Below are 14,424 nucleotides of genomic sequence, written 5' to 3' on the forward strand. Positions count from 1 at the left end.
GAGACACGCGGAGAAGAGGATGTCGGCTTCCTGAAATCTTAGCTGTGGGAAAGTGAGAGCACAATAAAGGGAGAAGAGCGAGAAATGAAAAGGCAATGCTAACACCCAACTTGGAAAGACAACACTGTGGTGGCATTTATTTATTGCTACAGTTTCACAATTAACCTGATAGTTTATTATTTAATTTCTACAACTGAGAGCTTACGAATAGCACTGTCCTGAAACAAACAGGAGAAGCTACATTCTAGTTTCACATTAATGCTGAACAAAAAATGAATCATTTCCACTGAACTACTTCTTAATCTTGTTAATCCAGGTACAAAGTTCACTGTGACTGTAGGCAGCACAGAATAAACCTTTCAGAAAGGTAAGAGCATGCCTTTGGAGCTTAAAGACTACACCAAAATCACACCGTATACAAATACAAAAAGATTTCATGACATCTGATTTGCAAACCAGTCTGTTGCAGATACTGCTACTGGGTTTTACAGTGTTGGATGCAGTTTTCTTAATCAACAGCCATAACCTTTGAATCATGGCAGTGGTACACTGAGATCATTCAAGTAAGTATGGATGCTGCATTTCCTTTTCACTTACACTGGAAATGTAGGATGTACACAAATAGATTTTTTTTTTTTGTCATTCATAAGCTAAGCAGGGTTTTTTTTTCCCACCCAAATAATAAATTAGCTTAGCTAGCTTCGCTTAATAGAAACAGAGCAATCACATTTAAAACAAACTGTAGTATACTAAAATACTGCTTGTTATGGCTCAATCACAGTTGGGGGGGGAACAAAAAACAACGTAATGAATGACAACTCAAGAATATCTTAAGAGTCTATAGATGATTATGTTTAGACAACAAAGGTGACAGACAAGTGGAACAGGTTACCATTCAAAGGGTTGGCTGATCGGACAAACTGCATGCATCGCCAGCTGATTTTACATCACACACTGCTAACACTTAAAAACTTGTGTCTTACAAAAACACTTAAGTCAATGTCATCAAAAATGTGCTTAAACAAGTCCAGGCTGGACTCGCTGTCCATGCCATAATTAACAACGACTGACGACCAACTCCCCTCACATTAACTTCAGCTGAGCGCCAACAGGTGACACGACTGCCACGAAAATATGTCACTGGAGGAAACGCCATGTGCGTTTGCTAAATTAAGAGCCTCACTTTGCTATGCAGGACCTATTCTTGTTGTTCCCTGAAGGAGAGAGTGGAGGGAGAAACCAGAGGAAGGAAATTAATTCAGAGCAGAGCGGGAGTCTCAAGGACAACATTATTAAAAAAAAAAAAAAAACCACATTGTACGCTATTGTGTGCTCTGATATCTATGGTCTCTGCACATTCTGCACCTTTTCACTCGTCACCATTTTAGCACACTGCATTTTAATTATTGTAAGGTGTGCTGCAGCAAATCCTAATCCATCCCGCTCCCCTTCAAGTTTCAATGTGACTTCAGGTTCAAAGAAAACCCAACAAATCCAAAGTGCAAGGTTAAGTCAAAAGCTTGTAAATGACGAGTGGATTTATTTTAATGGACCCTCGTAAAACAGGCTGAAAGAAACAGGAACATGGACTCTCTTACAAAAAGGTTATAGGTACTTTTTCATTACTATTAAATCTCTTGTGTTAGTGGCAACAAGTAATGACCATGTCACGTTTTTGATTTACCTTTTTGGATGATTTTCCTCAAAATCAGTCAGACCAAGTGACCTGTTCAACTGCAGGCTGCTCTGGAGACTTGATATTAAAAAAAGAAAGAAAATGCCACTGGGGGCCTCTATGAAAGCACACTAGAAAGAGTGGGAGTAAACAGCACCACTCCTCTGTTGTCGCCACAGAGAATTCCACTTCCTGTGTCCACTCCCCGGACAACGAGAGCAGCTTTGCGTGACAGGAAGGGCCGCACAAGGGGTTTCGACACAACAATACCATCACGCTATTGTTAATAAAGTTCCATTTCAGCTTTGCTTCTAATTTCATATTGATCTTTCAGTTACTTTATGAGCAGGAAACTCACTGCAACACAAGTTGGAACAAAAGGAGTTTTGAAGAAAAGTAGTTCAAGATTTCACATTGAGGACAAACAATGAAGCCACGGCTCATATACAGATTTGTTATATTCCAATTCAACCCTGTTTGCATTCACTTCAAACCAGGAGCAAGGGGGAAAGGGAGACAAAGCAAGTTTTTGAACAGAAAGAGAGAACACCAATTAAGGAGAGGGTTTTGCACAATGCAACAACCAGTCGGGATATTTTTGACAGCTGCAGCCCGCCACACAGTCGGGGCCGATGTGATCAGGGTGTGAACTCTGCAATCAGCAGGACATCATTATTTTTCCCCCCACTAATGTTCTTTATTAGAGCATATGAGTGTAATTCCTCACATAAACACATTCCTTAGAAACCCATACAGAAAAATTCTGTAAAAAACAAAAGGATTCGTGAAATAATCTGTTCGAGCTTCATGCTCATGCTTCTGTTTCTAGAGTTCAGTAGGTGAGCTGGCCATGTTAGCCGATAGTGAAACACCTGCTTGGAAACTTGTCCATGCATTCAATGGACGTCATCCACAGTAGACGACATGATGGCATGGACTCCTCAGTTATCTTTTAGTAACTGTTCCTTTTTAAATGGTCTTTCACTCTGGGTTATGCAGGTGTAAGTAAGCTTTTCTCTGCGTCCTGCTCACATTGGCCTAAATCTGCTAAGGATAAGAGCATGTCTATTATCCATTCGTGTGCTTTTGATTGTTTCTTAACAAAGAACAGGATGAAAAGCACAGCAGTATACAGATATGTTCTGCTTGGTGATAAACAGACCAGATCAGCGTTAGTCATAGTCATAAAAGTAAATAAATGTGAGTAATGTTTTATTAGTGTTATCAGTATCCAGCACTGTGAAGGTTTTTTCAAGGAAGCTAAGGGGGATTTCACAAAAAATGACTCGACACATAACAAAATTGCAGAGATTTTCTACAGAAATTTGCAGATGCACACTTTTAAACATTCCTGCTTTTGTTTTACTGAGGAACTTTCTACCTACTCACTATTTCAGGCTTTACAGACACATTATGGACCTGTAGGTGAAGAAATCTGTTTGCAGAGCCTACTTTGGCTTGGGCCAAAATGTTGAGCCTAAAACAAGGCCGTGTTCTTGGTCTGACCTCACGTTTATATTTTATTGTTTTAGAGGGTGGAAAAATGTTTTTCCTTTCAGACTCCATTCTAGCTCTGGAAATATCAATATCACCCCGCAGTTTAGATTTGGCCAGCGACAAAGGAAAAGTACACCACCCTACAATAAAAGGCGCCAGCCGGTGGAAGGTACATCATCAACAGCTGTTTGGGTTTTCGGTCTAACAGTTTCTTGGAAATCATACTACAAAAATGCTCATATGATCACTTTTGTCTCTCTTTTTACACCATTATGATTGGTAGAAATTTATGAGCTCAGAAAGCTACAGCATAACAATGAATGCCTGAAGTGAAACAACTGTATGACATGCATGGAAACACATGCACATGCCAAGTTTCACTTGAAATGAACATGAAAAGAAAAATAAGTCCTTCTGGAAGAAAGCCGTTCCATCTTGTAGCCCATCTTGGTAACACCCTAAGGCATTTATTCAAGTAGTTTTGACATTCCTACCCAATTGAATAAAGAGAAAACCTTAAAAATCCTGGTACATGAATTAATCTTAACAATTTGCAATATGCCGAGTACTGTAACAATTTAGCAACCACATGTTGCAGCCAATCAAAAGGCAGCCACAGAGTTTTTGTAGATGTAATGACATTGCTTACTCATGTGACCGAACCGTTAGCTAGCTCTGAATTAGGAGGCAGATTTGTCAAACTAAATGTTTCCAGTGATGGATTTTTTTTTTTTTTTTTTTGGGGGGGGGGGGGGGGTGGATTATAAGTTTGTTTAGCTAATATTATCTCAGGAAGGAGGTGCATGAGATGAGCACTCTTGTTTTTAGTATCCCCAAGTATTTTTAATTATTTAATAAAATATTGATGTTTGGTGTAACAATGTAACATGTTGATCTCTATTAAATAGAATCACCAGTCAAATCTAATCTGTTATCTTCTCATATCTACTGGTCTTTAAAAAGTTCAGTAATAACTAATAAACTGGACAAAATGTGCTGGAGGCAAACAGCAGAGACAGAGGACGGGATATAGAGGAAGGAAGCAGAAGAGCAGCAAGATGGTGTAGGTCTAGGAGGCATCACTGACCCAGATTATCCACACTCCATTTCCCCCTCAGAAAGTCCAAACAGACCCATTCAGCTGCCCCTGGCCTCAGGGAAGACAGTGCTGGGAAGCAGTTAGGACACTAGCATGTTTCCTGAAGAACCATGTAAAGCACGTGATTCTGTTGTAAAGGCCAACCAGATGGTAGGCACAAAACATGTACTAAATAGGCACAGTATATATAAATACAATGGATAACAGTGTCACAGGCACTGGGATCTTGTCTGCAAACATAAACACACACTCTGAGGAAGAGATGCCAACAGGACTCATCTCGTCTTTCACAGCTGAGTGGAGATGAGCAACTTAATGACTGTAGCTGCTCAGAGAGCATGGTGCCAAAATGCCCACAAGCTCATCGCAAATCAACGGTGCTTCCTATTTTGGATACCTGTGATCCAGTCGAGCATACAAACAAAAGGATACAAATATTTAGTTTTTGATATTAAGTCATACCAATGAATGTGTCATCTTCATGGTCAATTAGATCAAGTCTAGAGCCAAACTACTCCTTTGTGAGGCGTTGCGTAATGATAAAGACAGGAGCCTTAAGGCCATTCAACACCTACACTGAGAGCTATTTCACTGAGAGACATCAAAATGAATCATGAAATACATAAGTGGGCATCAGCAATCAAAGGAAATGCGGCAAAGCCGCGCACCAGATCTGGTCAATCTGAAACCTCACATGGAAAAACATGCAAGCAAGTATGTCAAACTAATTACAAAAACTTAAATAAACAAGCCAGTCTTCATACCCTTCAGGCTTTAATAGTTTTTTTTGAAGGGGTTTAATGGTACATGTTGCACCTTTGTCTAAATGAAGACGAGTTTTTTAGTTCTGTGATTTTTTTCCACCCTGAGATCCATTAAAGTTACAAACATTTTGTCATGGACAAAGTGAAAAAGCAATTTCCAAAATCGTTTATGCAATGGAAACAGTATACGCCTTCACCAGCTGATAGTAATGACAGGTCATTAAGTCCAACTCTGGGTCTGAATGTTAAGCATCATTCTAAGCACATCTGTTTAGCGTATTAGGAAAAAACATGACCTGTAATTACAGGGCGGTGTTACAGAGCCTCTCACTGTCTTCTCTGAGGATGGGGGATGGCTCCTGTCTTTCTGCCTTGAACAGACCACAGGCTTTTTTGAAATCTGAGCTCAGCGCTGCAGTCAGGGCTGCAGCCACCAGAGAGAGAGCGAGAACTTGCAGCGTGATGATAACGCAAGTTTGGTTGCAGGCTTCAAGGGGATGACGGAAGATGTCGGTGATACTCTCTAGAGAGGCTACGTATAGTGTTACGACCTCTGGGTTAACTGCACACACAAAGTGTTAAGAGAAACCAAGCAGAGTACCCTTCCAGTGTTAATCATTACTAAAACTGAGTTCACGCTATTAAAATTACTTTTTGGAAATGCTGGACATTTATTTAACAGCTTCCTTTTTTTCTTTCATTTCTTCAAATACCCCCTGACAGATCTGAAATATGCATAAACATGCATGGTCTTGTTTTATTTACTGCACTTTTGTAAATGCGCACGAGCACAGTAAAGCACGAGACACATGAGTTTGTAGACAAGAAGGGACAAGTACCGAGCCCCTACGGTGAAAAGCAATATATTCTCTGTTTATATTGGTCTACTGAGAAAACAAACTTGGATATATCTTCATATTCTCTGTAGAGTTCATCCCCTGTGATAAAAAGGATGAGTCTACAAAGAGGCTGTTACCCTTTGATTCTTCTGATGAAAGTCTGCAAAAGCCAAACTACCACCAAAAATAAAAACATGAAACAATTTGTGAGCTCATTCTGACCTGAACTCTCCATCCAAAACTAGGACAGCAGGCATTTAGAGGGTACTTTCGTAGCTCACCTGCTCAGGAGAGCAAAGGTATTTGCTCCACTCAAACAGCTTCACTGATAAGTGGGCTCTTTCAGGCAGAGTGGAGGACTTGTGCTTTGTGGAGACAATAAGGACCCTGTAATCGTCTCCAGGGCGTCCAACTGGAGTCGTTTGACCACACCACTAAGCCAGCGCAGTGAATGTGTGTGATGAAACGCATCAGTGGCTAATAAGCATGAATGCAGGTGGGCGCCAAAATAAACAAGCAGGAACATTAAACCGAACACCGAGGAGATTCAGTAGAAGTATCTCATTCTTTAATCATACATGATATCTAAGATTACATAAACTCTGCTTGTTGAGACTGAAATGTCAGGACAGGAGTACTTTAATCATCACAAAACTCTGCTTTTTATTTTCTTATAGACACACAGCCCCTCAAACTTACTCAAAATATACAAAAACTTTCTTATGTAAACAAGAGATACATGAATGTAGCAAGTTGTTATCCATACAGTTTATTATACTTGTTTATACTGACTGGAACTGTATTTTACAGCATATGAAACTGCTTACCCAATTCAGGGTCACAGAGGGGCCTGGAGCATATCCTAGCTGCCTAGGGTAAGAGACTAGGTACACTGTGGACAGGTCGCGAGCCTGTCACAGTGCCAACAGAGTCAGACATTCATTTGAATTCACATCCACACCTATTAACCTATAGTTAATTTAGAATCACCAATTCACCTAAGCACACTACCCTACATGTCTTTGAACTGTGGGAGGAAATTGGAGTACCCAGAGAGAACATGCAAACTCCACACAGAAAGCCTTCCTTCAAACCCAGGACATTCTTGCTGTGAAGCAACAGTGCTAACAACCACGCCACCAAAACTGCCTAGTGATCCGATTATAATCACTAACAAATAAAGGAATCATTGTATGTCTGTTTACTCCATCCACTCATCTGAGCCATTTCAAACTGGGCAGGTGTCAAGCTGGGGACACGGGTGAGTACCATACTGTAATTTTCATCAGTCAGATCAGGTTCAGACCCCTGCAGCTAGTCCGTGGGACAGAGCCTGGAACATCTTTGGCTAGGTATTACCATCAAATACATCGCCATTTATTATAGGCTCTTAAGGGGTGTCCACGCAGGAAGTAACTAGCAGATATGTGGTGACCAGAGACCACAGAAAGCTGTTCAATGATTTGAAGCAACAATGGGTGACGGAAAGAGGACGCGTTTCAAGTTTCTGAACTTCAAACGAAGCAACTCAAGCACAACTAGTTATTTTTATGATACAGCTGATTGACATAGGACAGGGTCGTAAATAGACAGCCGTTACCTAGGATGTCCATTAGCAGCAACAAAGCAACGCATGACAAGCACATCTTTTACCTGTGCATGTGCCCCCCCACCACCACCACCACCACCTTTTTTTCATAAATCTGAGTTTTTGGTTACAGCTGTCATGTAAAAATAATCAAAGATTTCAGAATTACAACCATCGCTGTGTGCCAGTGAGTGTGAAACGAGGCAACACTTAAGAGCACAGTTTCATAGCTAACAGATACACTTAAGCATAATCTCACAGTAGCCTACATCATCTTCTCATTTACTGCGCTGATAACTACTGTAAAGATTAGGCAGCAGAAGAATGCCAGCCATTAGTGAGCATGTCTCGGACTGCATTCGAAATCCACCTTATCGCAGCCTGTTTGCTGTCTGTTACCCACGGCTATCTCCGCTCTTCCTCCCCTTCTGCCTCATTCTGACAGTGAACAGACTACTGTAAACTGCCAGGATTTCTCACAGATAACAACGGCAGTGTAGTGCAAAGACAGAACTTTAAACTTCATTTCTTCCTGTCCTCTGGACTGTCCAGCAGACCAGCAATAACAATTCATAAATCATATTTCTCTAAGGTTTTAATATTAAATATCCAAATCTATTGTAATGTTGTCTCCTTCTGATATAACAATATTCAAGGCTTTAAGAAAATGATAAACTCAGTCAGTTCAAAGTTTTAAGTGGTTTCGAGGTAGGACCACTCTGTAGGTGGACAGAATTGTGTAACATTACACAACAGCACATGCCTGGGGATTAACCATGGGCTCTGTCCAGTCCGTACCATGAGGCTGCAGGGGGCCAGGAGCTATTGTCACAGCTGTGTCACAACACACACCCACAAATCCACAACTTTAGTTTCCTGCTTATAGTCTTCTGTCATCATGCACAGGTTTTGCAGATATACTGCTGTACTTTGACAAAAGTAGAATTCTGAAATTAGTGTTTCTATGGGGCTTAAACTCTGTGTTTTGGTTTTGGTTTTTGTGCTCTAATTACAATTTCCACAATCCATCTAAACCTTAAAAATTCAAATAATAAATTAGGATGCAAGTGAGAATCCCTATTCACATACCTATTCATTTAATTTAAAAAAATAAACCACAAAGGTTTTGAACACTTTCTTCTCTGTCCAAAACAAAGACACAGAGGATTTAATTTAATTTAAGAGGATACAAAGTGAGCTTCCAGCAAGCCCAGTGCTGTTTGTTCACTCCATTTCCCCATTGTAAAGGATTAATTAAAGAACAAGTTAGGCTTTTTTCACATAAACAAAATTGCAAAGAGCAACACAATGCACTTTCTTCTCTCTCCATCTCACTCCAACTACTGTTAGCACCGGCGAATTAATGAGGGGAAATGCAAAACGTGGGGAAGCTGAGCCTGTGAGGCCAAAGCCACCCTCATATAATGGCGTACTAAAGAAAGGAGAGCTTTGTTCAGTGCAACACAAGCAGGTTCCTCTTTAATGACTTCATGTGCATGCCAATCACTTGCGCCACACAATCTCAAAACACAGCCACACCACTTTTCAGGACATGCCGAAGTTTTAAGCCTGCAGCATGTGACTGAGAGCAGCAGGTAATTCAGTCCAGCAGGTAACACCTCGGGGGATGATAACTGGGAGGTTATGCTAGAGTTTAGAGGAATGGTGCCCATGGGAGATCACAGGAGCTCTGGTGGATGAGCAAAGAAGTAGTCACAAGACAAAAGGGTTGTTAGTTCTACTCTCAAGAGAACAAAACAGCAGAAACAGCATCTATGAGCTAGTGGTAACTCATTGTTTTAATCACATCACAGTTACAGTCTGTGGGTGTTTAACAGCAGCAACTTTGTTGTTGCTGGTTATTAAGATCTGTGCATGGCAAAAATAAAACGTGTTACGAGGAGGTCTTTCAAACGAAAAAGGGCAAGGGTAAGTAAAGATTCGATCTTAGTGTTACGCAGACCCCAATGACATTTTGAAAGCCAAATAATGAGCTACTGTATTATTTTTTCAAATTATTTAATTTGCCAAAAAAAAGCTCTAAATTATACATAAAAAACAGTCACTTCCCATCCTGTGCAGCTTCTGCCATCACTTTTGAGATGTGCAACTACTGTGAACTGAAAAATCCTCAGAGAGGCTAAAACTGTTCAGTTTAATTTTCCAAAGTTTCAATTTCAAAGGCACTGAGTTCAAGTTAGACACAAGGAGGAGGACCAAAGGAAGGCCACACACTGGCTCTTCTTATTGAGAATGACAGTCAGCACTGACTAAGTCCCAGACTGTAGCGATCAAAAGAACAGCTAAAACTTAGCATGGAGCAACCCTACTTGCATATGAAGGTTTGCGATTTCGTAACTCGAACCATCAAAAACTTAAAAACATTTCTTTAAAGTATTCCTAGTAAACCACAGACTGCCTCCAACAACAGCAGAGGTTAGCTCCTCTGAAGTGCTCAAATCTGAGCCCTAAGCTGCTAAATCACAGCTTCAATCTTTCAGGTGGCGTCTGCGAGACCATTCACTGCACACCGATGTGATACAAAACTGAGGCCGGTCCTTTAGAAATAGCAGACAGCGGGGTCTGTGGGGTGTCAGATGTCAACAGGGACCAGTTGCTGGAGTCTCAGCCCGGGCTTCCTCTCGTGCTGCAGCAGCTGTGTCTTCTCAGACCTCACATTCCTGCAGGACAGGCCCACTTTACCCTCATCACCTGTGCTGATCTGAGGGCAGGACAGGCTCTCAGGGGCACCTCACCCACAGCAACATGAATTTAAGTCATTTACCTTCATTCCTTTTTTTTTTTTTTTAAACAATAATCATCTAGCACCAAAATGTATATTTTAAAATGATCATAGAAATAAAAGTCCGTTAGGAGCATCCTTTTTGCACAAATTGGATGATCTTCTGGTGACATTTGTCCATTCATAAAAACGGTATAAAAATGACTTAATGTAATCGGTAAGCACAGCAGATCAACTCACCAATAACTTAAAAAAAATTAGGCTATAGTCTCTTAAGGTAAACTATAGTAACTATACTATAAAATCGATCAAACCCACTCAGGTGCACTCAAGATACACAACCAGGCGATCCGTTGTAAAATCTGTCTTAAGTCAGCTCTCCATCCACAAACACACGCACACACACAGAGAGACACAATGCCCATGATTCAGCAGCTTCTTCACCCCATTAGACCTCCCTGTACAATTACAGCTGCTTTGCAGTGCATATTGCCTTCAGTGCATTATAAGCTGCTCTGTCTGACCTCCACTAAATAATACATGTAACCACTTACCCCACCCTGCCGCAGTAATAGCTCCCATTTCTGCAGGACCGTGAAAACATAATACCTGGTTTATGTCGCAGTGACATATTGTGTACGGTTTCATGTACGTATATCCTTATTTTTGCAGTATCAATCTTTGCATGCATTGGTGTCCCCTATGTTTTTTGCAAACCTTGTTTGAGCCTGTAATGGATAAAAAACGACCCCTGTCAATGGTTTGAAGATAAAAATGAGCCCTTTGTAATTTGTATTGTGCACTATCACAAATAAAATGAAAGAATAAAGTAAATCCAGCCTGCGTTTGTCATGTTACATGTGGTTGTTATTCTTATAAACTGTCCTTCAGCCAGCTGAAGCTCTGGAGTAAGCACCCTCTGTAGTGTGAAATGACATCTCAGTGAGGAGCAGCCAGAACTTTTTACAGGCTCACATCACACACACACAGCTCTGACAGACTCCTCACTGAACAAAAGCACCGACTGAGCACCCCAAAACACACACACAACTTAAGTCTGCCAACTGAAAACAATGCTGCAAATGAGTGCAGGTCATAACGTTTCTTACGGACTACAACTGAAGCATAGGTTCACTAGCAGCTTCCAGCCAGACGCCTATCGTCCCACAGCGGGGCAGCCCAACGCACCACAGTGTATAACTATCACTAACATCACTCTTACCTCCAGACGTGAGCTGTAAAGTCAATTTAAAGTGGCACTCGAGTTTTCCCGTTTCTTGTCAGGCTTGACCGTGGAGCTACACACACTTGTAGCCACGCAAAAAAAATCACCCAGTCTCTATTTAATTCCCTGCATTCCCACTGAATTAATTTGCTTTCTTCTCACTCGCCTCACTTGCCTCTTAGCAAAGTCCTCGAAAGTCAACTCCGCGTTGAAAACCTACGCATTTTTTTCTTTTTCTTTTTATCCGAGCATGTTCGCAGTTTGAATCCAATTAAACGGCAGTTCTTCGCTGCTCGGTCGCTGAAAACTCCTCTCCGTCTTGCTAATCAGTGCGGCTCAGCATTGCGCGTTCACGCCGCTGATGGGAGGGGAGAAAACACGGAGGGGAGGGGAGGGGCGAAGCAACCGGAAGTACCCTGAAACACACAGGGCAACAGTAACCACACTGCACCTCTCGGTTTCCGATAATGGATTATAACCTTTGGGGGTCATGTTAGAGTTTAAAAAAAGACTAAAATGACGGAAATTCACTTGATTTTAAAATACGTGGTTTTATCTCGCCTTATTCGCTGTAAAATACAAAGAAAGACACTTCTCCTGTGCTTGCATGTAACGACACAGAATGTCAGTTTTTCAGTAACGCTCACGTGCTCATACCCCAATGCAAGGAGCCAATCACAAGCAAGCTTATCTCCACCCCACTGTCGCAAAATGTTACGGTCTTCTCGCCGCGATTTACGATAGTCATTGCAATGAGGGGCTTCACCGCTCGTGTTTTCGTGGTACTTTTAATTTGAATGTGTCATTTACAGGTAGGACACTTAACGGACACTGTGTATTTCAGTTTGGCAGCCAACGGTTAATGTGGCGCATGCTCAGTCTGCTATTTAACTCAGTTTTTTGGCTACGAGTGACGCTAAAAACTGTCGGTTAGCGAGCTCAAGCTAAAAACGCAGGCTCGATTGAGCGGAGAGCTGCCTGCTGAAGTAAACGCATTGCAGTAATGTGATGCTCCGCAGTGGATTCCCGGCCCAGCAAAGCGCCACTGTAACATCTCTGAAAATAACCTGATCAGCCAGTGCGCTAAAACGGCTCCAGTTAATGTGTCTGAGTGAGTAATAAAGCAAAGTAGCGAACAGAAAGTCAACAAGGATCCCAGAAACAGGCAGTCTGCTTTAGCTTCAGTGAAGTTTAACAGTTTGTGCGAGTTGCTTAAATGAACACAGACTGTGACTGCGTTTGAATCACTAGTCCAGGATGAGATCTGTGGAAAAAAAGCTTCATGTTTGAAACCAGTGTCAGGCTGTACTGGCCAACTGGCATCAGAATGAAGTGAATGAAGCCTTTTGCATTCTCTAAGAAACCCAAATGACGCCTTTAAATTCGTCAGATTGGTCCCCCTCCCTGAACCTGTTTCTATTCTGTGAAATTACTGCTCTGCTGAGTAGATGATCAACAGCTGCTAAATAATATTGCTTGTGAGATCACAGCGTCCTTAAGGTAGTATGTGCTGATTGGACCTATTTTAGAAAAGAGCAGTACGAGACAAAGAAAAGCAGTTCTCATATTAAAGAAAACACGAGCAGTAAATTTCTGACGAATCAATTAGCCGAACCCTAAGCATTAAAGCGTTTCTGTGTATTTTCAGATTGACACGCTCTGACTGCTCTGGAGGATGGATCCTGTAGTGCTCAGCTATCATGACAGCCTGCTGCGGCGCTCTGATGTCTCTCTACTGGAAGGACCTTACTGGCTTAATGACCAAGTCATTGGTTTTGCTTTTGAGTACTTTGCTGCCGAGCGCTTTAGAGTCCTGGGGGAAGCCGTTATCTTTATCAGCCCAGAGGTCACCCAGTTCATCAAATGTGCTTCCTGCCCTGGTGAGTTGGCATTGTTTCTGGAGCCACTGGATCTTGCTTCTCGTCGCTGGGTCTTCCTAGCAGTGAATGACAACTCCAACCAGACCGCTGGAGGGTCCCACTGGAGCCTCTTGCTTTATCATCACAACTCCAACCACTTTGCCCACTATGACTCTCAAAATGGCAGCAATTCACTTCACGCACGGCGCATCGCCAGCAAGTTGGAGCCTTTCCTGGGCGCAGGGAGGAAAGCGCTGTTTGTCGAGGAGCCCTGCCCATCCCAGCAGAACAGCTATGACTGTGGCATGTATGTTATCTGTATTGCCGAGGCCTTGTGCGAGAAGGCCCGGGTGGAGGGCTCGCCACGCCTTCCTGTGCAAATTATCACCCCAGCCTACATCACCCAGAAGAGGGCCGAGTGGTGCAGACTGATCCAGAGCTTAGCTCAGAATGACCTCTGCTGCTCACTGTCTTTCCCTTAGCACGTCGATTGCCCCGCACTGTATGCAGAAAAGCTGTCACCCCACATATCTACTGCTGGAGAATCTGAATGCACTCCCTCAATACAGTATATAACTATATATATGAAATCTATTTCTATTACAGTCTCCGTCATACTCCATTATCAAAAAAGAGTTAAAAACATAAAGCAATGCTTCAAATATTTAATGACTTCAGAGAACCATTGGTGTCGTGTATATGCACAGAAACAAAAAGTATGTAAACAAGAACACCAGCATGCCTATAAAACAGATTTTCTCCTGTGTACATATTGAGCGAGGACGTCATGGAAGAGGAGGCACAGACTTTTTTTTTTTTTCTCCATTTTCTGAGTTTGGAGCGAATGTAGAAATGTTTACACAGATTATTGCTCAGGGTCATTTTAAATGAACTGAATTGACAATAAGAATGTGCACATGAACTCTGGCTCCTACTTTTGTCACACAGTCATTGTGTTCGTCAGCTTGAACGTGCGTACTTTTAGTTTTTGAGATAATTTGAAGAATTCCTGCTGTATGAGGGCGCCGACGTGCTGTGAGTGTTTATGGAACAAAGGGCAGAGTTGGGTGGTGGAATGTATCGAGCTCACTGTCTGTCGAGCTAATAAATGTGACTCTTGTCACATTTTTGTTGA

The 14,424-nt window shown here is 41.9% G+C and overlaps 2 protein-coding genes across 8 annotated transcripts in view; one reads left to right on the top strand and one right to left on the bottom strand.

Moving 5' to 3' along the window:
* myo9aa (myosin IXAa) overlaps positions 1–11,797 on the bottom strand; it is a 104,671-nt gene extending 92,874 nt beyond the window's left edge. For all 6 annotated transcript variants that reach the window (XM_026162514.1, XM_026162519.1, XM_026162523.1 and 3 more), the window contains exon 1: positions 11,428–11,797. The gene's annotated coding sequence lies outside the window, so the exon portion shown is untranslated. The remainder of the gene's footprint in view (positions 1–11,427) is intronic.
* A 50-nt stretch (positions 11,798–11,847) lies between these two features.
* Positions 11,848–14,424, top strand: senp8 (SUMO peptidase family member, NEDD8 specific). Of its 2 annotated transcripts, none has more exons than XM_026162545.1 (2): positions 11,848–12,541; positions 13,079–14,424. In XM_026162545.1, the coding sequence occupies exon 2, from the start codon at positions 13,106–13,108 to the stop codon at positions 13,769–13,771; it is 666 nt and encodes a 221-aa protein (XP_026018330.1). In that variant the 5' UTR covers positions 11,848–12,541; positions 13,079–13,105; the 3' UTR covers positions 13,772–14,424. The 2 variants fall into 2 exon arrangements, with proteins under 2 accessions (XP_026018330.1, XP_026018335.1); XM_026162550.1 differs by having other exon boundaries at positions 11,848–12,242.

Source organism: Astatotilapia calliptera, chromosome 1 (genome assembly GCF_900246225.1).
Source record: "Astatotilapia calliptera chromosome 1, fAstCal1.2, whole genome shotgun sequence".
Lineage (NCBI taxonomy): Eukaryota > Metazoa > Chordata > Actinopteri > Cichliformes > Cichlidae > Astatotilapia > Astatotilapia calliptera.

Excerpts from the sequence above, each read along its gene's own strand:
- senp8 (XM_026162545.1), top strand. The coding sequence starts at position 13,106 with ATGGATCCTGTAGTGCTCAGCTATCATGACAGCCTGCTGCGGCGCTCT.